Source organism: Meriones unguiculatus, chromosome 1 (assembly GCF_030254825.1).
Source record: "Meriones unguiculatus strain TT.TT164.6M chromosome 1, Bangor_MerUng_6.1, whole genome shotgun sequence".
Classification (NCBI taxonomy): Eukaryota; Metazoa; Chordata; class Mammalia; order Rodentia; family Muridae; genus Meriones; species Meriones unguiculatus.
Genome location: NC_083349.1, coordinates 47,065,809 through 47,092,281, shown reverse-complemented (window position 1 = coordinate 47,092,281; position 26,473 = coordinate 47,065,809). Strand labels below are relative to the sequence as shown.

Below are 26,473 nucleotides of genomic sequence, written 5' to 3'. Positions count from 1 at the left end.
GGAGAATGTGTGCTTGTCTACTCTATAAATGATTTCATCCTGTTGTGAAATGAATGGGTGGGGCTGAAAGGACCCATTCCTCTTAGAGATTTCCAGCACTTTGTGGGCCTGCCTTCATGTCTCTGAATCACTGAATGTTCACATCAAAAACCCCTGCAATGGAAAACAAGAGATTGAAAATCCATTTGTAGGATGGAGTCACCAAAGAGGAGCTTAGTTAAACATCAAAGAAAATCTGAGCATCTGTGGAATTTTAGTTTAGATTTTCTCCTCCTCTGTCTGGTATTTGGGGTAAGGATTCAGTGAGTCCAAAAGGTTGCTGCTGGGCCAACTGTTGTCTTTGAATCATAAATTCTAAATGTGTTCAAGAGACTTAATGGAAAATGATGTGATCTCATCTCTGAAGAACTCAAAATGTTTGACATTGGGAAACAGACAAGTTTGTGGAGTTTTTCTTTCCCTTTGAGAAGCACTAAGAGTCAGTATGAACATTGTATACAAAAAAAAAATATTACTACATATGATTGCATTACATCAGAATGAAGAAAAGATGTGGTAGAGGCTAGAAGAGATTTCCCAAGAGAACTTGGGGGTGGATGGTGTGGAGAAGTGAGCCCAGGCAGTGATGTTTACTTAAATGCTGATTATATGTCCTGTCCAATACTGAGCCCTTCAACTCCTCGTATGCCCATTTTCAAAGTGAAACACTTTTTTTAAAAAGGGAGAAAAATCCACTGTAATCATTTTTACTACCAATAAAATTTTCTTAAGATGATATGATATAAAAGTCAAGCTACCTCACTTTTCTATTTCTTCCTGTAAAGAAAAACAATTAAGAAAATCAAAAAGCACTTGCTGTTCCTGTAAGGGTTTAGCATCTATATAAGTATTCACACACACAAAAAAATTTCTATAATTTATGATTAGGTGTGATTTGCTCAATCTTTTCTGTTTCATTAATAAAAGATGCTCTTTGAAGCTCCCTGAATGGATTTCACAATCATTTTAGGAAGCTGAGTTGAGTAAGGAAGGTGAAGCCTGTTCTAAGATGGAGTTACAGATTTTGTGGGCCCATTAAACTCTTCAGGAAAGCAAAGCTGCAAAAAATCACTGTTGGTTATGGTAACAACTCCACTAAATCCTTTAATAAGATAAGATACATCTGTGTGTCCATTTCAAGATCCCCCACCCCCAGCCCTGCACTCCATTCCTCTGTATCAATCTCAAGCCAGAGAGACCCCATCTGGCAGTTCTGCCCCTTCTTTAGCCACTAGTACAGGTAGTACTAGTGATAAGTTGGTTTTCAGGGTGAAATCTTCATATTCCCATGGAGACATTCTTACTTGCCCTTTCGGCAGTATGGGAGCTTATCATAATCAGCTCCAGCACCATGTTGAGCCAAAGATAAACTGTTTGTCCTTGGGGTCACTCAGTGCATAGATGGTGAGGCTATGAGCGAGACCTGCCTGGTGGTCTGTCCTTTAATGTTTGTCCTTAGGCAGCCATACCAGAAGTCCTTGATGCACAAGGTAGAATGTAATGTCTCAGACAGTGAGTCTAGGAATGTGTTTAGTCCCCAGTAATGAGAAACAACATAAGAACAAAGATCTCGGAGGAAGATTGTCATAACTGGAGTATCAGACAAGGCATACAAACAGAGCCATTGTATCTGAAAAAGAATGACTGATGGTGAGAAGGCAATAAGCTAGGATGGAGCACTGAGTAGGAGTCAAAATTCTGACCATGTCACAGACCACAGTAAAGTGCTTGTGTATCACTGGAATCTCTTAGGCAGCAGTGATTTCAATTGCTTTGTTATCTGTTTGGTTTTGTTATCAGTTCTGTTGCGGTGATAGGAATGGGAGGGAAAGGAAGCAGTGGCTGGTCAAGACAAGCAATACCAAAGGTGAGCATTAAGGAAATCTACTTGATTAAGCCAGTTAAGACTTCTAAATTCCTTTCCTCTGAGCACTGCTTTCAATGTGTTCCATAAGTTTGGATATGTTGTGCCTTCAGTTTCACTTAATTCTAGGAAGTCTTTAATTTCTTTCTTTATTTCTTCCCTGCCCCAGCTGTCATTGAATAGAGATTCTGCGTGCAGGCTTTTTCTATGTCTGTTGCTGTTGAGGTTCAGTTTTAAAATCACGTGGGTGGTCCAGGAAGATCATTAGAACAAAGATTAGCTGGGATACAGCACTGGGAGCTTATAGGACGGATGATGAAACATTTGCAGAACTGACAGGAGAACCAGCAGGTTGGGGGGCCAAAGTGGGAAAAGGTGAGGAGGGGTTGGAAACTGAAGCATTGAGCAGACCATTACAGCAGTAGAGGCCATGATAGGGAGGTTGGGGATTTATTAAACATAGAAACTCTTTAAAAAACAAACTGTCTAACTGATGTTTTCTGCCCCTTCTTAGTCCTGTATCTATCTGAGATTTAATTTGAAATTTGCAAAAAGATGAACTACAAAATGATCTTTATAAAACACTCAATTTCCTGGTATTTGATTCACATAATTGGACTCTCAAAGAGTCAGCATGCCTACTCATTTCTCCCTCAAGTGCAGCTGAACATCTCAGGATTACATAGTCGTCATGTTGTGGCTCTGTAGTGTTATCTTTCCCGGCCTAGCATCCTTTTGGTCCCTACCCCATAGGCTCCTCTGGACTCCTGTGTCTTATGAGCTTATGTGGGCTATAACCATTTTCAATGAAAATCTGTGTATGTGAACTCAAGTAATAGATTTGTCAATCGTGAAGTCCACTTTAACAGAAATCTAGATCAAATAATACCAAGACACCCAGATGATTCATGCAATGTAAACAATGGGGCTGTGTCTGGATGCTCCTGGCACACTCTCAAGTCACTCGAATGAAGAGATTCTAAATGTAAGAGACATTTAGTGGCTATTTTCAGCTGAGGGCCGATGTTCCTCCAACTCAGGAACAGACGTGTCTGGAGATTCTTTGTTGAGACTAAGGTGCTGTTGGTGTCCAGCCAATAGATTTTAGGGACTCAGTCAAATGTCCCAGGTTATCAAGGAGTATTCAGGACAGGACCTGTAGCAAAGAATCTTATGTGTGGAGATTTCAGTGGTGCTGTGTTATCTTTTGATATGCTTGGTTTATCTTTTGGTATGTTACAAATAATGCTTGCTTACTGAGAAGAAACAATTGTCCTATGAATAGAGATATGTTTTGCTTAACTGAAAAAAAAATCTATTAAAAGTAATGTGAGATACATATTACTTGACTATAAAAAGTATCCCCCTATTGGCAATTATATCTGTTTTAAAATGAGAAAAATGAAGAATATTTTAGGTAGGTGAAGATTTCTGCAGAGTTTGAGCTTGTCATTTGCATTTTCCCCCAAAATACACTTTGATTAGTCTTACATAAACATCCAGAGGCCTTGTTCAGCTCTCCAATGGGAGCTGAAGCTTGTATCTTAGAGAAGCCTTCTGAGAAGAAAGATGTTCCTTTAACACAAGTTTTGTACAAACCTTGTACTTATTTGTGACATAGAATTATATACATTGTTATTTTGCGAGTTTTGATACATCATTGTCTAGAAACTGAGACATATGAACTGTGCAATAAATGGTGGTAAACTGTTTTACCATTATTACTAATAAAGTTTGGGTTAGAGGATGTTTGTTAGGTGTGAGAGCTGAACAGACTTCCCAAACTGAACCAGCTAATGGGTCGACATTTTTTTATCATGTCGTCAAAGCCACCTGGCTGGAGAAACAACAGAGAGTACCAAGAGCTGAAAGTTGAATGGATGATCTTTTCAAATGGAGACAATCAGTACACACACACACACACACACACACACACGCAATCATTCCTAATTTTCTTTAGGAACTTTTAAAATCTTTTAATTTTATTTGTGTTTCTACATACGAGTGTGCAAATGTGATTGCAGGTGTTTACAGAGGTCATAGGCTGCATGACCCTGAAGGTAGTTATAGGCGTGGCTGTGAGCTGCCTGATCTGAGTGCTACAGATAAAACTATGTTCCTCTGCAGGAGCAATATGCACTGTTAACCACTAAGCCATCTCTCTAAACAATTGTCTGCATGCTCATATAGGGATACATACTTATATGCACACACTTATGTGTGTGAAAATAGGAAAACAGTCTTTAAAAGCACACACCAGATTGTTTGTGCCATTTTCTGGCTGAGGTTGGGAGAAGGGAAAAGGAAGAACATTGTTACTTAAAGAAAAAAAAAACAACTTGTGACTAGGAAAAGAAATAATGTAGATTCAAAATTAGTAAGTGGCACCGGCTTGCTTCGGTGATGTTCTAGGTGCTTAGAAATAAGAAGGTGTCCTTCAATGGCAGGTTTTAACAGAAGGCAACTTTAAGACAGAACAGAAATAAAGTGTTACAACAAATAGCGTTGATGCGTAAGGAGAAATTACAGCCAGCAGCTTAATGGCTGCTGTGTGTTTACCATGAAGCAGTGTGTAAGGTAATATCTTCCTCCCCAAGATATGGCTCCCTTCTCAAGCTGCAGAGGAGCATAGGGCCAGATGGCGTGGGCTCATTTTGCCCGCTGACCAAGCAATAAATTGTCTCTCACGTCTCCTTATAGAATTGGTTTTGTTTATTGCACCAGTAATCTTCAGGCTGGGAACAGACCTAGTGGTGAGGTCCTCCCCAGAATGTCAACCCACTGGCTGCAATTCTCTTCCAGCCTTACTTCCTTCCCCATCTAGTAGTTTATGCTCGACAGATCCTGTACCAGAACTCAGACCACAAAACATTCTGCTTGACAAGGCCAAATGCAAATTGCAAAGTAAAGATATTAAGGGCTGAAGTGGCACCTTAGAAAAGTATTTAAAGCCATATAACTCCCACCAAAGGCTACTCTGGATTTAAGTAAAGATCTTTGAGTGTTACAGTAATTTCTTTTTAAAAAGACTGTTATTGTGAAGCTATTAAAAACAAATGAAAATGACAAAATAATATATGAATATGAACTTAATTAGCAGTGCCGTCTTACTTCACGCTTAGTTGACAGGAGAAATAATTTTTGTCAAACAATTGAAATAATGAACTTAAAGATATGAGTATAATTACCGAGAAAAATGAAACTCACTACAGGTTTTTAAATGAGTATTATAAAATATCATAATCAGGTGTCATTCCTGTGATTGACTGACTGTTAGTCAGCCTTAAACCAAGATCCATTCTGAACACGGTAAAATTCTGTCAGCCTGAATGCATCCTTAGGGCCTGGTGTTCGAAAATGTGTTCTGTTCGGTACATCATTGCTTCCTTGATGTCTTTGTTTCATGTGACTGTTCCTGTTTTTCAGACACACTATGAAAACGGAGAATACATCATCAGGCAGGGCGCAAGAGGTGACACCTTCTTTATCATCAGCAAAGGAAAGGTAAGCTTGAGCAGCGCACTGTGGAATGCTTGTGCAGAGTCCTGTGCCATGAGCTGCCCATCCCCTATCTGAGAACGGACCTTCTGAAGTAGAATGTAAGAAAAGAAGGCATGCAATCCTGTGTCTAGACATTAGTAACCATGACACTAGGTGCTACTGATACATCTGCACAAATGGAAGCCTTTAAGAATGGCGACTCTCCTATTATGAAACATCCAGGCTTTAGAATCCAATCCAATGGCCCCAATTTGAATCTTCAGTAAAATGAACTTATTTTACTCCTTTTAGGCCAATGGCTTGATGTTCCAAAGGCAATGCTGATGTAAATATATCTATGTTCTACTGTAGCTTCATGGAGAAACTATTAAAACTGGTAAAGTCTAGGAGGAGAAGTAAAAACGGTTATGACCATGGTTATAAATGGTTATGTGTTCTTGTATTATTTTAGGATTTACTTAGTGTGAATCTATTACAATATTTATTTTTTAACTATGAAATTAAGTAAACTTAGTTAGACCAATCCTCTCACTGCATTACCCAAATACTTGAACGTAACATTTCTTTATAAGTTATCCTTAAAGAGAGTTTCTTTTTGTTGTTGTTTATCAGGTTTGATAAGATATATAGAGAGAAAGGCAGAGAAGACTTACATGCCTGTTTTATTATTATAATCATTTAAAAAATAAGTGAACCTATTTCTTAAATATTGCTCAAAATGCCCAACACTGGTACTTAGAACTTACTCCAGAAGGCCTGCAGCGATGGTGTAACAGGAAGTACAGAAGACTCTAAATCTTAAGTGACCTATATTTTAAAGGATTCTTGAGGACTGATTTCGAATCAGGATTATACATATGTCAATACTTATAGCAATGGCAAGCCATGCTAAGATACACCGATCATATATGTTTTGCTGTATTTGTTCATTGGGTGGCTATCTGGAAGCCTGAGATAGAAACACCCATCGTGGACTGGTTGTATAAAGAGTATATTGAGGGGCCAGTAAAGTGGGTTTAACAGGAAAAGGTGCTTGTCACCAGGTCTAATAACCCGAGTTCAATACCCAGGACCCACAAGGTAGAGAGCATCTACTTCTGCAAATTGTCCTCCGACCTTTGTTGGACACTTTGGAACTATGGCATAGGCACGTCCAGGTACATGCGCAAACACACACAGAATAAATAAATAAAAATGTATTCTTTTAATGTCCAGACACAGTTATGGCTAAAATTGTATTTTGCATTTTCCATTGTTAGGGGATAAGGACATGCTGATATGCTGCACTGTGCAGAAGAGACTGGCAAACTCTGTCACTTGCCGTCTTCTTGGTTAACTAACCCCGATCAAAGAATGAGGAAAAGAACATCCTCTTGCCTCTAAACCATTTGACGACCACAGGGGGATGCTGCATCCTGGAGTCTGGCTTTGCTTTATCCTTCTAAACTGCTAATTCTTTGCTGCCAAAGAGCGGCTCTGCTAACCCATTGGGAAGGGCACCCTCCAGTCATTTATGACTGTCCCATTTACTGCAAATTGCCAGGATTGCCTGAGGGAAGTAGAGGTTTGTAACCCATTTTAGCTGAAAACAGGTGTGTTCGCAGTGCTGTTTTTATGAGTTCTATGCCATGTATAAATAGAAGCACTTGGAGAGTATACCACAGGAACCAATTACCCTGGCAGTACTTTGGTACAATGTTAGAATTTTGAGAGAGAAATAGCCACAGTATACCAGATTCCTTTGGCACAGTCAAGTTTGTGTATGAACCAGCTGTAGACTTTTTCTTAGTTTCTCAGGTCGTAAAAGTCATTCGCTAGGATTCACAACTCTGACAGCTGTTACATTCATTATGTTAATTCTGATAATGATTCATCAAAATCACTGTAAGAAGAAGAAGGTGCACACACTTGTCTCTGCCGTGTGGAACAGGAAAGAAAATAGTACGTTGTGCTTGTGATACAAATAAACTATGAAATTAGACTGTTATAAGATGAATTTATTATAGGTAAACTACTGCTTTTTCCATGAATTTATAAAATTTATAAGCAGTAACCCTGGTAAAGATTTTTTCTCCAAAAATAATTATTATATCTTTTAAATTTATTTTGTGCGAATGCTTGTGTTGGGGAGATTATGTGTCATTATGTGTGTGTGGGGAGAGGGCATGTGCGTCAGAGGACAGCTTGCGGGGCTTGGCTGTCTTCTCCCGTGATGTAGGTCTCAGGGATTGAACTCAGGTCATTAGACTCCTGTACTCACTGAGCCCTCGTGACAGCCCTGGTAGTGACACTTTCTTCGTTACCGCTTGTCTTTGTTACTTATCTATTGTTATGCTAAAGCACCATACCAAGGCAACTAATTAAAAAAAAAAAAAACATTTAATTTGAGGCTTATGGTTTCAGAGGGTTAGAGTCCGTGATCCCAGAGCAAATGCTGAGAGCTCAGAGATTCATCTGTGAGTTGGAAACAGAGAAATGAAAGACACTGGAAATGGTCTTTTAAAACCTCTGAGCTAGACCCTAAGTGACACATCTTCAATAATCTAAGCTCCTAATCCTACACAGTTCCACAAGTTAGGGACCAGGTATCCAAACACATGAGCCTGTAGGGACCATTTATATTCCAACCACCACAGTGCTTGAACAGAAGTTTTCTTAAAAAAAAAAAAAAAAAAAAAAAAAAAAAGATGCTGTCAGAGAGGAGGAGGATAGACAGAGGAACACAACAGTGACTACAGAGCAACAAATGGATTTCCACTTGTTCAGCTCTATTTGTCTAACTGCAAACCACATTTTATCCTTCCATTAAAGGTATGCACACAAAAGATAAACATAATATAACCTTATTAAATGTTTTTTCTCTTAATGAAAATTTACTGTTATTTTTCTAAAATTGGGGGCTCAATGCTTGCAGCAGCAATGTCCAACTCAGAAAGTAAACTCATTCTTTGTTGTTTTTTTTTATTGTTGTTGTTTGTTTTGTTTTTTAAGTTGGTACATTCCTGTTTTCTGGGAGGACATATCAAAGATTTCTGCAAATATCCCCAAAAGTCTTGTATCAACACCCTATCTCTCTTTAAATGAAAATTTCCAAAAACTGAACAGGATTATTAAATTTCAAATTAAAGCCCTGAGATACAGGGTTGGAGAGATGGCTTCGTTGTTGAGAGAACATACTCCTCCCAGAGGGTAATGGAGTTTGGTTCCTAGTACCCACATCGGTGGCTTTCTATAATTTCAGTTTAGAGGTTCCTGGACCTCTGACTTCCAAGGTCACCTGCTTTCAGGTGCGCATACTCCCCTCTCCCCACTTACAAACATACATACACACTTTCCCAACACACATAACTAACAATTAATAAAAAATAAATTTTAGCAGTGAAACCAAGACAGGACTACATTCTTAATAGAGTATCTGAGTGGGAAGGAAATACTGATCACACCAAGTTCTAGTGAAGAGTGAAGCAAGTAGAATTCTGAGACATTATTGGCTATATTGCAAAATTAAAATATTCTGAAAAGCAATTTGACTGCTTCTTAAAAAGTAATAAATGTTGACCCTATGATCCAGCAACCTCATACTTTATTTATTTATTCTAGAGCAATGAAAATGTAGTTTTCACAAAAACTACATCAATGTTTGCAGCAAAGCAGTCCAATAGCAAAAATAGTCACAAAGGATAATCTGATATCATCCGAGCCAAATACAATCTGAAAAAAAAAAAATTGACCCTCAGCACAATTCTCTGCGATCCCCACCCACCTTCCTAGAAAACAGTCTTACAATGCTAAACACTACTGCCTGCACAGTATATATAAACTTTCATTCACAGATGGTGAAGGTAGGTTCTTATGCTCAGAGTCAACACCTAAAAAAAAATAAAACTAAATGTGTTTAGTTCATAAGCTTGTTCTTTATTTGTGTAGGCATTGACTCTATTGAACCCTAACTCATGGGTGCCAGAAAACAAGTACAAGAATATTTGCTGAAACTTTATTAATGATATCATAGTAACAACATATAACAATAAAACTCGTGGCTACATTTGCTTCTAGAGAATTGCTAAGCTATATACTATTTATGTAATAGGATAGTATGCAAATGGAGGAAATGAATTTGAGCTGTTTATATTAACATGAATGAATCAGAACTGCCGAGAGTATGGGACAAGTAACTTCTACTTTAAATAAGACTCCCACTGAAGCTTCTTCATCTATAAAAGCCTCATCAACATGCAAATTAGTATCTCTATGATATAGCTCTATGGTAACTGACAGAGTTAAAACTGAATTTTCATGGTTTGAAACGCCATGTAGAAGAGTAATCAAATGGATCAATGGAGAATAATAATTGAATTCTCCCTGCCTTGCACAAACCTCCCTATAGTAGTAAAAGTTCTGGTCATTGATGTCCTATGTCTAGGTTGAGAAGCCGAAAGCATGCTGGTTTAATGTGTTTAAGTACTTGCGCTATTACACTAAATTAGTTTTCTACTTCATTGCATTTTACAGGTAGGTGAATTTTAACTATTTAACTTTTCTGGAGGATAAGCAGTATTATTATTACTATATCTCAAAGAAGAAGTGAATAATGCAACGATGCCTTTCAGTATAATTATATCTCTTCAAACAACAAGAAAACACCATCAAAAAACAAAGGAAAACCATTGACAGAATACATCATTAAATTCATCAAACTGGTTGCCTCACTGAAGCTAATAAAATCCAGAGCAGCAATGAAGATGAAGTAAAATTCTTATTTCTCAGGAGCACATTTTTTTTGAAAGGAAATGAAATATTTTGATTAATTCTTGGAAAGGCATAGCAGTCGCAAGCATGCAAATTTAGATCAGCCTTCCTAATGCTGCAGCCCTTTATTACCGCTCCTCACATTGAGGCAACCCCCCAACCATAAAAAGATTTCGTCGCGTAACTGTAATTTTGCTCCTGTAATGTAAACCCCTGATGTGTGGGATATCCAGTGTGTGACACCCCTTCCCCCCAAGGGATGACAGCCCACAGGTTGAGAACACTGATTTAGACGCTCCTTTCTCTTTATAGGTGAACGTTACTCGAGAAGACTCGCCAAGTGAAGACCCAGTCTTCCTTAGGACTTTAGGGAAGGGAGACTGGTTTGGAGAGAAAGCCTTACAGGGGTAAGTACACCACGTGTGCACAGTTTTTGTTTCAGTACTATACAATTTACCGAGAAGTCGAGCTTTTGGTGAAATACCCCCTTCTCTTACGGCCCACGCTAACACCCCAAACGTAGACCTTTGGCTGCTGTATTCACTAAATTTCTGCTGGATTTGTGATCTGTTTATACCGTTCGTGGGATTGAGGAAGCTTCTAGTGTACCTGTGGTCTTGATCGGACCATTTTTCAGCTTTGTGGTGAAGTCTGTCTGTGTAACTCAAGCGAGAAGGATGGGACTCTCAAACTTCTGCAGCTCTCCACGCAGTCAGAGAACGTGGCTGTCTAGGGAACTTGAAACCTTTAAACCTGATGGTACCAACAGCGGATCAGTAGTGAAGTCCTCCCAGAGGGACGGTTGTATCTGGTGACTGTTGTCACTCCAAAGGCTGGGCAGGTGGAGATACACTGCAAGATGATTGCCTTTTTGTGTTTCAAAGCAGCATTCAGGAACTTGACAAAACCTTGAGAGTTCCTCCCAAAGCATGTGGAAGAGAAGTCAGGTCGGTTTTGTGGCACCTATTTTACGGAATCTGTGAGGAATATGTTTGGGGGCCCTCATCTTCCAATAAGCAACCTATTTCCATTATCAGTAAATAAACATGAGACTTTACAGATTTTAGCGCCGTAAGTATACACAGAATTTGAATAAGAGCCAAATAAATACTTGTTTTTGTTTCTATAGCACTGGGATAAAATTTACTCTGATTAGAATAAATAGTATATATTAGATATTAGAACAGTTAGTCTTCATTTTATAATTATAAGCATTCATCTGAAAGTATCACCTAAGCAATTTTTATTTAAGTGTCATGGTCAGATGGCAAGTTTTATTTTGCTTCTCATTTCACAGCTACACTAATGGAACCAAGGTATCCATATAGTCCTTTCACTTAGGCTATATCACCTTACGGAAACTGAAGATAAACCACACTCAATTTTCTATTTATCTTTTACTGGGCTCATTTGCTTCTTACCTGCTAAGCATACATTTGCCATTAGATTTCTCCCAATATCAAAACTGGAAGAAAACATTTTCAGTGGGTTCCCCAAAGGATTCAGTAAGCATTATCTTCCTAGAAAGAAGCCCACGAAACTTGTGGCTTGAACTGTCTTTTCCTTGACAATTTAATGCATACGGGGCTCTATAGAATGATACTGCTTAATTTCAGTGGTCCAAAGATCATCTGCTTCTGTGGAAAGTGATGTTATTTCCATGGGGCGGGGGGAACAAATGAGACAAACCCTGGAAACTTTTATAATCATTTGCTATTGAAATCACAAATAGAATGCTGGAAAATAAATCATGATTGGGAGTCAAAGATGGTCTTTTGTAGTTTATTGTCACTAGATTCAGATGCCAAATAAAGATGATTTTCATAGTTAGAAATACCTACCTAAAAGGTACAACTTTATGAAAAATTTACCAAGTTTTGATCTGATCTTAGAATTTATATTAATGAACTCTAAGTTGACTTCTTTTTAGTATCTTCTTTGAGGAAAAATATTGATTTTTGACAGTTTCGTATGTATGTATACATATGTATTTATATGATATACATTGTGATTATATTCACCCCCCCATTGTCCTCTTTTATGTACCTTCACTTCCTCCAAACCCCTCCTCCTCTTTAAGTCTCTCCCAGTGGCTACTCCATAGAATAAAATGATATCATCTTCCTGTAGTTAATACTCAATAGCTCCTGAGGAAGGGTAGAGCCTCATGGAGCTGCCCTCTATCTGTGATGGGATGTTTGAGGAACTGTTTTGCACAGGTATCTGTTGCTGGTTGTGTGTTACTGATTCCAATCGCTGAGTAGTCTCTGTGTGGCAGTGATTCGTGGCAACTCCTTCCTATCCTCCAGGTCTTATATTCTTCCCAGCTTCTCTTCCACCATATTCTCTTGGCCTTAAATAGGGACAGTATAGATGTCTCATTTAGGGCTGGGCACTCAATGGTCATTAATTCTCAGCACTTATACCAGCTATAAGTCCCTATATGGGCACCATGTACAAAAAGAGACTTCTTTGCTCAAGGCTGATATTAGTACTTATCTGTGTATATAAATATAAAAATCTAGAAGGAAATTAATCACTTAGCCTTAACACCAAGAAAATGATCAGAGGAGACATGAAAATATAACCAGTATTTTCAAGAGCCAATATTGACACAGTCTCCTCATCTCAATGATAATAATATAGAAGCATTTTAACATTTGGACAAGATTATCTACCCAATAACAAGAATAAATTTTTAAAATTTATTATTTCTATTTGTGTGTGTGTACATGTACACAAATATGTGCTGTGCATTTTCAGAGAGGAGGAAGTGTTGGTGTAATGTTCTTTTGTAATGTATACGATTTACCCTTGTTCATTCAAATGCTGATTTCTCTCCTCTACTATCTGGTTTCAATCCGGACATTGTGATGCTATTCTAAGCATCACCTGTCTCAAGTTTGTGTGAACATGCCACCATTTGTCCTCTAAATTGTCAATTAAAACAACCAGCCACAATGTTGAACAATGGAGAGGATAGAGTAGGACATCCTGGTCTGGAGTGGGAGGAAGAGGAAGGAGGCAGGAGGAGAGGAAGGAGGAGAATCTGGAGAGGTCTTGGAACCACGTGGAGAAATGAACTGGACCAAAGATATCATTAGAAGCAAGTATAATGGTAGGAAATTATGTGGGCTTGGATAATTAGAATGGAGTAACTATTGCCCAGCATTGTGCTCTAGGTTAATTAAATAAATCCTAGTCTCTGTGTGGTGATTTGGTTATACAGCTGTTTAGGAATAACCGCTGCTTAACTAAAAGATATAACAATAGTAGATATTAATATAATACAATAGGGAAGGGTGCCCTTGGAGCCAGAAGATGGCATTCATTGGCCATTGGCCTCCCTGTAGCTCGAGTTACAGGGAGTTGTAAGCCACCCATTGTGAATTCTTGGACTCAAACCCAGGCCCTCTAGAAAAGCAGAAAGCACTCTTAGCCCACAAAAATGACTTTTAATAAACAGAATTGGCATACTTACTGTACTTACATAAAGAAAGATGAAGCTCTGAAATACAAAGTGTGTTGAACCATTGTGTGAATTCATCTGGCAATCTAGTTAATACTTAAGTTGGCACCATAAACTTAGCTCACAATAGACACAGGTTATCAGTCGATAAACATTTACCAAGATTTTAATGCGCATGCTCAGCTTTATTTGATCATAAATTATTAAAAACTGTATCTCTCTGTGGTTGTTTCTTTATGTAACAGTACTTTTTTGTTTCGGTGTACAATTTTACATATAACATCATATCCAAAAAACAAATTTAAGCTGTATGTTTATCTGTGCTAATTTTGAAAAAAAAATATGTTTTGACAGATATATCTATGTGTGTTTGTAGATTGTAAAGTGATGTTCTGATTTTTAATATCACGAAGAATAATTAAATCCAGCCAATGAACTGTATTACCTCAAATATTTTAATTTTTCATAAGGATAACATTTGAAATGAACTCTCTTAGCAATATTGAAATGTGTAGAATATTGGAAACGTGCTAATCCTAGCTCAAAATAAGTCAACTTTATTTTTCCTGTTTATCTCAAATAGATGTATTCTGTTTATGTACCATATTCCATAACGATATTAAGTTACATCCTAACTGACATTGTGTAATTAACTCTTTTTCTTCATTCCTTTGCCAATACACGCCATCCTTTGCCTCTTTGATAATTGCTATTCTAAGAGGTACCAGATAACATTTTATTTGGGTTTTAATTTGCTTTTCCCCAGTGGTTAGAGATGATGACCTGACCTCCCCTCCCCGTATCTATTAGACACACCCATGTCTATTTAGGTTCTTTGCCCGCCTATTTGTATAGTAACTTGTACTCCTTATCTGAATTAATTTCTTATCAGATGCATACTTTGCAAACATAATCCTAATCAATATGTTCTCTTGGCTCTGCTCATAATCCACTTGCTTTGATTCTAACACCATCGTGCTGGTTATTCTTGGCACAAACTAGAGTCATCTGGGAAGAGGAGTGCCAGGTGTCGGTGGATAGGTTGTGCTGCTTAAGGAAAGTAGCTGAGCAAGCCAGAGAGGGCGAGGCAGTAAGAAGCAGTCCTCCATAGTCTCTGCTTCAGACCCGGACACTAGCTTCCTCCTCGAGTTCCTGCTTTACCTTCCATCAGTGACGGACTGGCAGCGTTAAGATGAAACAAACCCTTTCCCTCCTATTTTGCTTTTTGGTCATGGTACTATTCATCACAACAACAAAAGGCAAAGCAAGACATCATTATTTCTGGTTTATTTCCCTGTGCTTTTGAATGATAACAGAAAAATCGCTGGATGGCCAATATTGTGTAGCTGTTCACTCTATTTTTGTATAGTTCTTACTCAGCTGCAGGGCTTGTGCTTAAAAACTCATTCATGCTGAATCAAATGGGTATATGATATAAGGATAGCAGTTTGCCAGCATATGTTAAAGAGCATGTCCTCATTGTATGTTTGTGGAGCTTTTGTCCAAGTGAAATGAATGTGGGTTTGTGAATTCAGTTTCATTTCTGGGCTTTCTGTCCTGCTACATTTGGTGAATCTGTTGTTTGTCATTTGTAGGGAAGTAACACACCATTTTAATTACTCTTAATTTTAGTGCAGATTGGAACCAGGTGCCTCCTACTTGAGCCATTTTGCTCATAACTGCCTTGGATTTACTCAGTTGTTTTGAGACAGAGCCTTACTGCATACATGGCTCAGACTGACAGGGAAAGCACTGTGTAAACCAAGATGGCCTTGAATTCACTGTCTGCATGTCTCAGCCTTCCAAGTACTGGGGTTATACGAATCTTCATTGAAGCCATTTTGTTTGTATTTGTGTTGTCATTGGTCACTTGGTGGTGGTTTCATATGAAGTTTAGATCTTCTCTATTTCATGAAAAAATGGTAGTAGAATTTTGGTAGGGAGTAATTTGAATCTATAGGTTGCTTCGAATGATATGGGCTTTTAAAAACTCTTCTACTTTATAGAAAGGTCATCTATTTTTTTATTTGTTTCTCTTTAAATTTTTCTTATTAATGTTTTATAGTTTCAGCTGTAGAGATATTTTCCTCAGCTAAATGATTTTCTATTTTACATTTTGTCACCATTATAAATGAAATCATTATATATTTCTTTTCCAGAAACTTTATTATTAATAATTGTAAATAAAGTAATTTTTGCATATTGAATTTGAATTCTACAAATTTATGAATTTTCTGTCAATTCTAAAGTTTTGTAGGATCTTCAGGATTTTCTGCATATGAGAAGGAAGGATTTATAAGAGATATATGACATTTCTCTTTAGAAATGTCTTTGGTGCTTCAGTGATTATTTCTCATTAACAGGATCAGATTTCCATGATGGCTGGAGAAGACATAGTATTTTTTTTTAATAAAATGGTTTTCTTAACCTAGCTCCCTTAATCAGGAATTCATTTTCAGTGGTGAAAACTGAGCTACTTAAAAACAAACAAACAATCCAACCCTTATTGTTATTTTCCAAACTATCATCCAGACAAATAATTCTCTTCAGATTCCACAGGATAAGAAAAAAATTGTAAAATTGAAAAATCTCTTCAAATACAAAAATGTTCCATTTGAAACTAATTTCTTTGTTAATGAACTCTGCTAGCATTTTGTATGTCATTTTTATTACTTCCAGATCTAAATGATTGCTTAATTTTTCTTTCTGTACTGTAGAAAAATGACTCATTATAAATCATTCTTTAGACAGGAAACATAGATACTAATTGGCTAGATTTGTTGTTACTGCACTAATTACTTATGATGCCTGGAAAAGTATTTTAGCTGTTTGAAAAATATCTCTGAATATTCTTGTCAAAATTATATGGCTGAAACATCATTTGTTTATTTGGATTGAGATTATGTCCACATGAGGCCAGCATTGCCAACTGGGTTTGGTTTTCATGGCTCTCATTTTTCACACATTGATATTAAGTGAGACATAGACCAGAAAAATATATTACATGATTACTGTCTTATTCTACATTCTAGAAGCAGGAAAATTACAAGGTTAATATTTTAGACCATTTCAATAAGTATATAACAGACGTGAGCCAACTAATTCTGGCTAGTCATTTTGACACAAGACAAGTAGTCTGGCTACTGTCATCTTGTAAAACGCTAATAAATAGTCTTTCCATGTCTGTGACTTGGTCAACCAACAGTCAATTAAAAATTGAAATAATAGGCTTCATGTACTACATCAAGAACTATGAAAGGGTGAGAGATGAACATGAAAAATATGTCAGTCCTACCCAGCAAAGTTATATGACATTCTCTGGAGGAACTGCAATTCAAGTTAAAATACAGAAAGACCCTTTTAAATGTAATTGACAAGTTAATTTAAAAATTATAATGAAAACACAAAAAACTAGCATGGCTAAACAGCTCAGAGGAAAAAAAAAAGAGCAAATCTGAAGACTAATCCTACTAACTTTCCCTGTGGCTTAAAGCAACAGTAAACAAGACAGCATGTTCTGAAGATAAGATACACAAATAGATTTAGGAACATAATGAAAATGAAGCTAACCTACACGCCAGTCAGATTTGCTATAAAAAATTCCATAGACAGGTAGCTTAGCCAAAAATAATGGCTTCCTGATAAGTTGTGAGAAAGCAGGGTCAGCATGCTCACATCCTGTTGACCTCGTGCTCGTCTGGGCAATTAGAAGGAGTGGTTGTGACTCTGGGCATCTCTTCTTATGAGAATTCCAGTCCCAGGCTGCAGGCCCCAGTCAGTCTTCTCCAGAGCCAAGTGTCTCCAAAAGTCTCCATTTCCAAAATACCATGAATGTGAGGAATCTTCTAGCTAAGATTTTCTGGTGGACACAAATCCATTCATAGCATTTGCTGATTGATCGTCAACAGAGACTCAAAGCTGATATATTTAAGAAATGCCAGCGTTTTCCCACAAATGGTGTTGACACAGTTAGATATACATTAAGGTAAATAAATAAATAACTTGAACCCACAACTTGCATACTTCACATCACATAGAAAGAATTAAAATGGATTACATGTCTGAATATAAACTACAATTTAATGAATTTTAGAGTGAAAGAATCTATTATAAAATTTTAAAACTTTGCTTACATAGGTTAAAAGATTTTTTATAATTATTTTTATTTTTATTAATTACAATTTATTCACTTTGTATCCCCCCTGTACCTCCCTCCCTCCCCCCCCCAGTCCCACCTTCCCTCTTCTCCACCCATGTCCTTCTCCCAGTCCACTGATAAGGGAGGTCCTCCTCCCCTTCTCTCTGATCCTAGTCTATCAAGTCTCATCAGGAATGGGTGCATTGTCTTCTTCTTTGGCTGCTCCCCTCTTAGGGGGAGGTGATCAAAGAACAGGCCAATCAGTTCATGTCAGAGACAGTACCTGTCCCCATTACTATGGAGGCCACTTGGATACTGAACTGCCATAGGCTACCTCTGTGCATGGGTTCCAGGCCATCTCCTTGAGTGGTCCTTGGCTGGAGTATCAGTTTCAGAAAAGATCCCTGTGCCCAGACGTTTTGGATCTGTTGCTCTCCTTGTGGAGCTCCTGTCCTCTCCAGGACTTACTATCTCCCCCTTCTTTCATAAGATTACCTGCACTCTGCCCAAAGTTTGGCTAGGAGTCTCAGCATCTGCCTACATACCCTGCAGGGTAGAGCCTTTCAGAGGCCCTCTGTGGTAGGCTCCTGTCCTGTTCCCTGTTTTCTCCCTCCTCCGATGTCCATCCTCTTTACCTTTCTGAATGGGGACTGAGCATCTTAGCCAGAGTCCTCCTTCCAGATTAGCTTCCTTAGGTGTACAGATTTTGGTGTGTTTATCCTATATTATATGTCTAATATCTACTTATGAGTGAGTATATACCTTGTGTGTCTTTCTGTTTCTGGGATACCTCACTCAGGATGATCTTTTCCAGTTCCCACCATTTACCTGCAAATTTCATGATTTCCTTGTTTTATATTGCCAAGTAATATTCCATTGTGTAGATGTACCACAATGAACAGAACACCAACAGCACAGGCTCTAAGAGCAACAACCAACAAATGCGACCTCATGAAACCGAAATGCTTCTGTAAAGCAAAGGACACTGTCATCAAAACAAAATGACTGCCTACCAATTGGGAAAGGATCTTCCCAACCCTATATATGACAGATGGCTAATATCTAGTATAAATAAAGAACTCAAGAAGTTAAACAGCAACAAATCAAGTAATCCAATTAAAAAATGGGTACAGAGCTAAACAGAGAATTCTCAATAGAGGACTATCAAATGACCAAAAAACACTTAAAGAAATGTTCAACGTCCTTAGTCATCAGGGAAATGCAAATCAAAACAACCTTGAGATTTCACCTTACACCCATCAGAATGGCTAAGATGAATAGCTCAAGTGACCACACATGCTGGAGAGGTTGTGGAGAAAGGGGTGGGAATGTAAACTGCTGGTGGGAATGTAAACTGGTACAACCACTTTGGAAATCAATCTGGCACTTTCTCAGACAATCAGGAATAGCGCTTCCCCAAGACCCAGCCATACCACTCCTAGGCATATACCCAAAAGAGTCTCAAGTACACGATAAGAACATTAACTCAACCATGTTAGTAGCAGCTTTATTTGTAATAGCCAGAAGCTGGAAACAGCCCAGATGCCCCTCAGTGGAGGAATGAATGGATAAAGACTTTTTTTAATGGTCACATTACACCATGATTATTTATGTAAAGAAATATGATTAATTAGATATCATTAACTAAGATAATGATACTACTTCTAGAAGGTAGACAAGTAGCTTTGTGTTAAAGCCTGACATGACCACAGCCCTGCATTCTAGCTCCAGCCCTGAAAACGAAATCCTTGTGAGAAAGCCACTGTCGGTTATGAAAAGAAGACAGCTCTTAAACTTGGAGAAAATATTTGCATCGAATATCTGAGAAAGGAATTTGTTCCCAATTTTCCAAACTCTTATGTAGGAACAATAAGAAAACCAACAGTCTGGTGTTTGTAAATGAACAAATGATATGCTCCCATACTTTAAAAACATGGTGGCAAATTATCATGTAAATATTAAGAATGACCGATAGAGAAATAAAAATTAAACTTCATGAAATACTAGCATACAAATATTAAAATGCCTAAAATTAAAGCAGTTGACCAAATCCTGTATTTGGGGTGTATAGTGCCATTAGAACTTTTATGCATTGTTGATGGAAGTGTAAACTTGTGTAACAACTGTGGTTTCCTCCAAATTTAAAATAGGATTATTAAGTATATCACCTGCCATCCAAACCACTCATTTCTAGTTCTAGATATTTCAGCGAAAGCTCATGTCTGTGCAAACATTTGCACACAAGCAAATTTTGTTCTTAGTAGCAGATAACCTCGTATTTGAAATAAACTAAATGTTCATCAGTAAATGAATGGATAGAGAAGTGTGGTATAACCATACAATGAAATACTACTCAGCAGCCAAACAAATGAAGTATTGATGCACTCATCAACCTTGATGACTATTAAAATAATTGTAATGAATGAAAGAGGCCAAGTAAGGGAGAGTATCTATTGTATAATTCAATTTATCTGTAAGTCTAAGAGATACTAATTAACTAATCTGGAGAGAAATAAAGCCCACCATTGACTACCTGGAGATAGGCAGTGACATAAAGTAGGTCTTATAAAGAAAAACTGGGAAGCCTTGGGGCGATGTACAGATTCTTTATAGTGATTATGTATTAATTGGAGTGTTTACAAATATCAGTGGTTTTCACTTGTACTTTTCAAAGATGTATAGTTTATGTGAATCAAGCCTCATTGTTGAACTATTAGAATTCGCTTAAAATCCTAATAGTATTCTTGAAGTAATCAAGCATCTAAGGGAACTAACTCCTCTTTGGCCCATTACCCACCACAACTAATAGTCTTCTATGCACAGGAGACTTGCAAAGCTCTATTCTCTCATTATGAAGCTACATTTCTAATCAAGAAATTTAATTGAAGTGTTTAATTTTGTGAAGTAATTTTAGATATTTTTGTGAGGTAAATTACACCTATATGATATATAATACATATGTAATATCATATATATCATATATGTTTTTGTATATTACATAATATCTATCATATATAATATATATATATATAATGACCTAGATAAAGAGAGTGACCAAATCAGGGTAATAAGCTCTTTTACCTCTTCAACCATCAACTAAAATTGTGGATGGCTGTGAGCCATAATGTGGTGTTGAAACCAGAATTTGAATTCTCCTCGAGAACAAATAGTTTTAGCCGCTAAAGTCGTCTCTCAGGCCTAACAGAGTGCTTCAGTGGTTGGCACTAAGTAGTTATTGTTTGGAAACCATTTATACAATTACTTTGCCAATTAAAAGAAAATATTGCAGATTTAACTAAGAAATAGAGACAAGAACATTCCAAGAAATCGTGTGTGTGTGTGTGCGCACACGCATTTATATATACAGATCTATTTATTTTTTCCTTGTTTTCTTCTTTATTCTGTATTCCAGGCTGGCTAACATTTACGGCATTTCCTAACCTCACCTTCACAGTACTGGGATTATATACAAACACTCTCTTACCTCGTTCTGGGATGAATGGTTTTCATCATCTAAAAATCGTTTTCATCATAGAGAGCTTTAAATTTTTTTTTGGTTGAATCTATTCCTAGAAATTTATGTAGCTATTATAATATAATTGATTTCTTGATTTCTTTTTCAGCCAGTTCATTATTGGTGCATAAACATGCTACTGTCTTTTATGTAGGAAATTTATGGCATAAATTTTTCTATAATTTATCAGCTACAACAGCCACTTGATGGAATTTTGACTTGTTTACAAAAATGATATCATCTGTGAATACAGCTAACTTGATATCCTTTGTAATTTGGATGGTCTTTGTTCCTTCTCTCACCTAATTGGCCTGTTAAGTATAAAAATATGTAGATTCTCAACTATGCTCCAGCCCTAGTTTTCCATCACAAATTAAATAAGTATTAAAGAAATGAAAGTTTTACACCTCACCCTCTTCTTTCAAGAAAAGTGGCATTAAAAGCTTGTCCTGCGGGATACTGTGGGTACTTTGCCATATTCTAGAACATTCTTGTGTGTCTGTGCTAAGATCCTCAACATCAGCTGACTCTTAGTCTCCATATGGGAAAACATATTGGTTTGAAAAGACATTTTCCCATAATCATGACATAAGAATACAAGTTTTGGGGGCATTTTTTTTCTACCCACCCCTAAATATAGTTACTTTCCTTAGAAATATAACTTTTCTATCCTGGAGAAATAGAATTTTTTTTCCTTTAAACTTTTAAATAAACAGACAAATAAAATGGCGCATATACTATGTATCTAATGCTGCTCAGGCAAATTATTTTGTTTAAAAAAGATTAGGTGTGAAAAGGGGTCAACCATTTGTGAGCAGGTGATGGGGTGGCTTGCATTTTTCATTTTTATTATTCCTCCCAAGATTCGGAGTGGACCATGGATGCCCACATCACTCCTAGGAGTCGAATATACTAATGAGAGAATTTCAGTGGGCAGCAGCCGTCAGGGCAAATTGTCTTTCTTTCTCAAACACTTTGTCCTCTATGAGTGTCTCCGTTAAGAATACCTTTATATCCCTCCTAACCTAGGCCTCACTTTTAAGGACAGTTTCTACATCTCTTCTGTCCCATATAGCTCTGCCTCTTCCACCTTTGATCCTCAAATTTTATTGATGATTCTATAGTATTTCTCATTCATTCCCTTCTCTCTTCAATCCTATTTTCCACTGCAATTCAGATTGTTTCCCTATCATGTACTTCACACCATTTAGGTTTATTTTCACGTGATTTACATCTCAGTGTATCAAACCACTATCTTTCTAGGCCCAGATAAGCAGAAGCTCGGCTCTGGGCCTTAGCTCACCTTCAGGTCCCAGAGTGGACAAAACTATGTAATCTCAAAGCCTGAACCCCGTGATGTACTTCCTGCTAGGAATACCATATCACCTAAAACTCCCTAAACACCACCATCAACCAAATGTTCGAATACCAGAAATGTCCTTGGGGGACGTTTCTCATTCAAACTATCACAAAAAGAATCTTTGCAGTCAAGTTGATATGTCCACCAGAGGCTTGAACAGTTGCTTGTTGACCATTTTGGAGACTTACAGAATCAACTAAGCATGGCTCACAGGGGCTCAAAGACACTGAAACCATAACCATGGAGCCTGGGTTTGCATCAGGCCCTCAGTGTACATGCTGTGGTTTTTTTTTTTAGCTTGGTGTTCTTGTGGGAATTCTGAGTGGGGGAGTGGTTGTCTCTGACTCTTTCACCTGCTCTTGGGACTGTTTTCCTTCTCCTGGGTTGCCTCATCCAGCCTTAATATGAGAGCATGTCCCTAGTCTTACTGCATCTTGTTATGCCATGTTTGGTTGATATCACTGGGGGGCATGCTCTTTTCTGAAGAAAAATGGAGGAACAGTGGCTCTGGGGAAGAAGGGCAGTGGAGGTGTGTTGGGAAGGGCATTGGAAGAGAGGCTGTGGTTGGAATGTATTTTAGGATAGAAGAATGAATACACACACACACACACACACACACACACACACGCACAGTATCTCTGACATCTTTACCCCTTTCAAGTCCTGGAATGGTTATCTTTCTATGGCTTTTCTAGTAAATGGTAATAATACCTGTGTGTGTGTGTGTGTATGTATGTATGTATGTATGTATGTTTGTGTATATGTATATGTATGTGTGTATATTGTGTTATTGTGTGTGTATGTGTGTGTGGTGTCACTTGCACACCACAACATATATATATGGAATAGATGATAACATGCTTGAGTAGATTCTCTTCTTCTATCTTGTGGATTCTGAGAATTTAACTTGAGTCATTAGGTTTGGCGACAAGTGCCTTTAACCACTGAGCCATCTTGCTGGCCAATGGCCAGTTTTAATGTATGTGAATCATCAATGATTTGGTTTAATTGCTAAGTAGGACAGAAACATGGAACCTAATCATGTGATCATACTCTGTGACTGTGCCTGGAAATCTGAAGACTACACTGTTGCTTGAAGTTCACCTTTCAGATTATTACAAAGTCATAATCCTCAAGGTAGAAGGATGATTTATATCATTTGATATACTACAGGCCAGCCTCCATTAACATCTTGGCTTACAGCATAAAATGAATGAATATTAGGAAAACACATGCTCATGTATGTAGGGCTGCCAGATGATGTCACACCTTTTCTATTTGGCTTCATCCTGGCATCCCCTAAATAAACAAAAAGTTCATTATTTTGAACTTCAAGATGTTTTATGTAATTATAATACATTTTTGGCTACTGTAAAGCACAGACTCAAGAAATATTAACTTCAGGGCTGGAGAGATGACCCAGCAGGTAAGAAAAATGTTGCTTTCCAGAGGACTTGGGTCTGGTTTGGTTCCCAGTAGCCTCATGCTGGCTCACAGCATCTATAAGTCTAATTCTATAGTACAACACCTTCTCTAGGCTCTGTGGGCCAGGCAGGCATGTGGAACACAGACATACATACAAAATACTCATACACATTAGATAGGCAGATAGATAGATAGATAGATAGATAGATAGATAGATAGATAGATAGATATTTTTAAAGTAAAAAAAAAAAAGGCAGTATTAACCCTTTTGGAGACTTGCATTGTGCCCTTTTCATTGTCTGAATGCTCAAATACAATATTCACTTTGTCTCTTTGCCATTTCATAATATGTCTGATATTCATTTGTAAAGTTCTGTTTATTTTTACTTGTATTATTTTCCGGTATTATTTTTTATGGCTATCTGACCAAAGTGATTTTTATCCATAAAGGATTTAAGCAATGTCCCATTTTAAAGTACGTCATAAATATTAGTATTCTTAAAATAAGTATTGAATTATCGTGTTTTCAGTGTACAACATTTGTAAGGTAATCCCAATTTTTAAGAATGGTCTCTGGAGCAAGAGAGACAGTTTTGATGAGCATCAGTTTCCGTGGTGCATATACTTTTGCCAGGGCAACGAATGGGAAGATGGGGATGGTGTGCCAATGTGTCAGCTGCCATAACAGCCCTCGCACAACACTGCCTTTGATTGCATCATTCACAGTTTCTCTACTTACAATTTGTTGATACCCATCTTCCAACCTAAAAAAAGAGAAGAAAAGAAAAGCTACATTCTTCCCTAGATCTGAGGACTTTTACACGCACTCTTTCTGTCAATCCCAGGGACAAGCACTTAATTTTATGTAGAATTTCACACTGGTGGTATATAGCATAAGCTATGACAAATAAGGAGAACATATTTTATAGTTTATAAAGCATAAATTTCAGTTATTCTTTTTTAAAACTTTACTCTAAAATATGATATTTAATGAAATTAAAGGATGAGTTATTCTAGAATGACAGTGTTATTGTTGTTAGGATAAGGAAAACATAGATCTAATAGAGATAGAGTGTATGTCAAATATTTGCAACAAAATACATGTAACCTGGACATGATTTTGAGTCATATAGTTGAGTGGTCAACATGTAAAGATGTATATAAAGAGATAGTCCAGAAATTTATCATTATTGAAACTTAATTACAGTTATACTATCATCTGTTCTGTTTTTTTTCTCTCTGTATATATTGAAATTTCCACAATACACTGTAGCCAAACACACCTTAACTTTCTTAGCTTTAGATTAATGTTTACATTTTAGATTAAACTTTTATGAAGATAACTAAAATTAATTTTTGTTTTTATTCCTGTTAGAATTTTGTACTGAGTCTAACATTAATTGATACTAAGTAGTTATTGTTTGGAACATTTGAAATCCAAGAAATCATATCACCTAGAAAACATCAAACAGACTCACCTTATAAAACTATTTTATAAAACTATTTCTCAGTTTAAACAATGCCAGAGGATGTTTTCTGTAACAATTTCGTGTTTAACTAATTTAACTTAAAGCTAATTAGTCAAGAAATTAATTATATGGAATTGCCACTTTGAGTTCTTTCACAAAGCGGCTGTCTGACAAGTTCAGGGGTAAGATTTATGAGAGGCAAGAGCAAAACAAAACCTGTGTTTTCAATGGCTGCTCACATCTTGTCAGAATGTTTTGCCTAAAGAGCTCTGGGATGGATGTGAAATTGCCCAGGAAATTAGATGGGGATTTGCTTTGTGTTAAACCTGAGTGTGAAGAATATGTTCTAGTCTAGTGATATTAGTAAATATCACTGCAGGCATAGAGAAGCAAACATGTCTACAGAGATGAAAGACAAGCAGGCACTGAAACAAATGCCTTCTGTTGCTTATTCTCTCCTGGCTGGGCTGCATTTTAAATTCCCGTCTTATTTTTTGAATCTAAGTTCATACAAGTGCTCAACTCTTATTTGCCCTGATGGACTGTAACGAATACTGTTGAAGGAATGCAGTGAGGATTCTTTCTGAAGAGATTCTCTAAGGAAATGGTTGGTTTAGAACACCAGCTGATGAGCAAGATGAAGCGGAGACAGCTCACGTGGTAAAGTGATCGCTGCACAAGCCTGGGACCCGAGCTCTGTCACCAGGACTCACGTGAGAGGCTAGGAGTGGCACCTCACACCTGTCATCCCGGCATCAGGTAGAGAGAGGCAGGTCTCCAGGGCTCACTGTCCAGCCAGTTTAGGGTAGTTGACAAGTTCCAGGCTCCTGAGAACATCATTTCAGGTAATGACGTAAATAGTACCTGAGAAGTAACACTCAGTGTTGGCTTATGGCCCCTACACTTGTGAACTTAAACATATGCACACAAATCAATAAATAGGAG

General features: G+C 37.4%; 1 protein-coding gene across 2 annotated transcripts in view; it reads left to right on the top strand.

Moving 5' to 3' along the window:
* Positions 1 to 26,473, top strand: part of Prkg1 (protein kinase cGMP-dependent 1) — a 1,175,688-nt gene that overhangs the window by 967,834 nt on the left and 181,381 nt on the right. For both annotated transcript variants that reach the window (XM_060388343.1, XM_060388340.1), the window contains exons 6-7: positions 5,330 to 5,407; positions 10,466 to 10,560. In XM_060388343.1, coding sequence (XP_060244326.1) covers positions 5,330 to 5,407; positions 10,466 to 10,560 — 173 coding nt within the window. The remainder of the gene's footprint in view (positions 1 to 5,329; positions 5,408 to 10,465; positions 10,561 to 26,473) is intronic.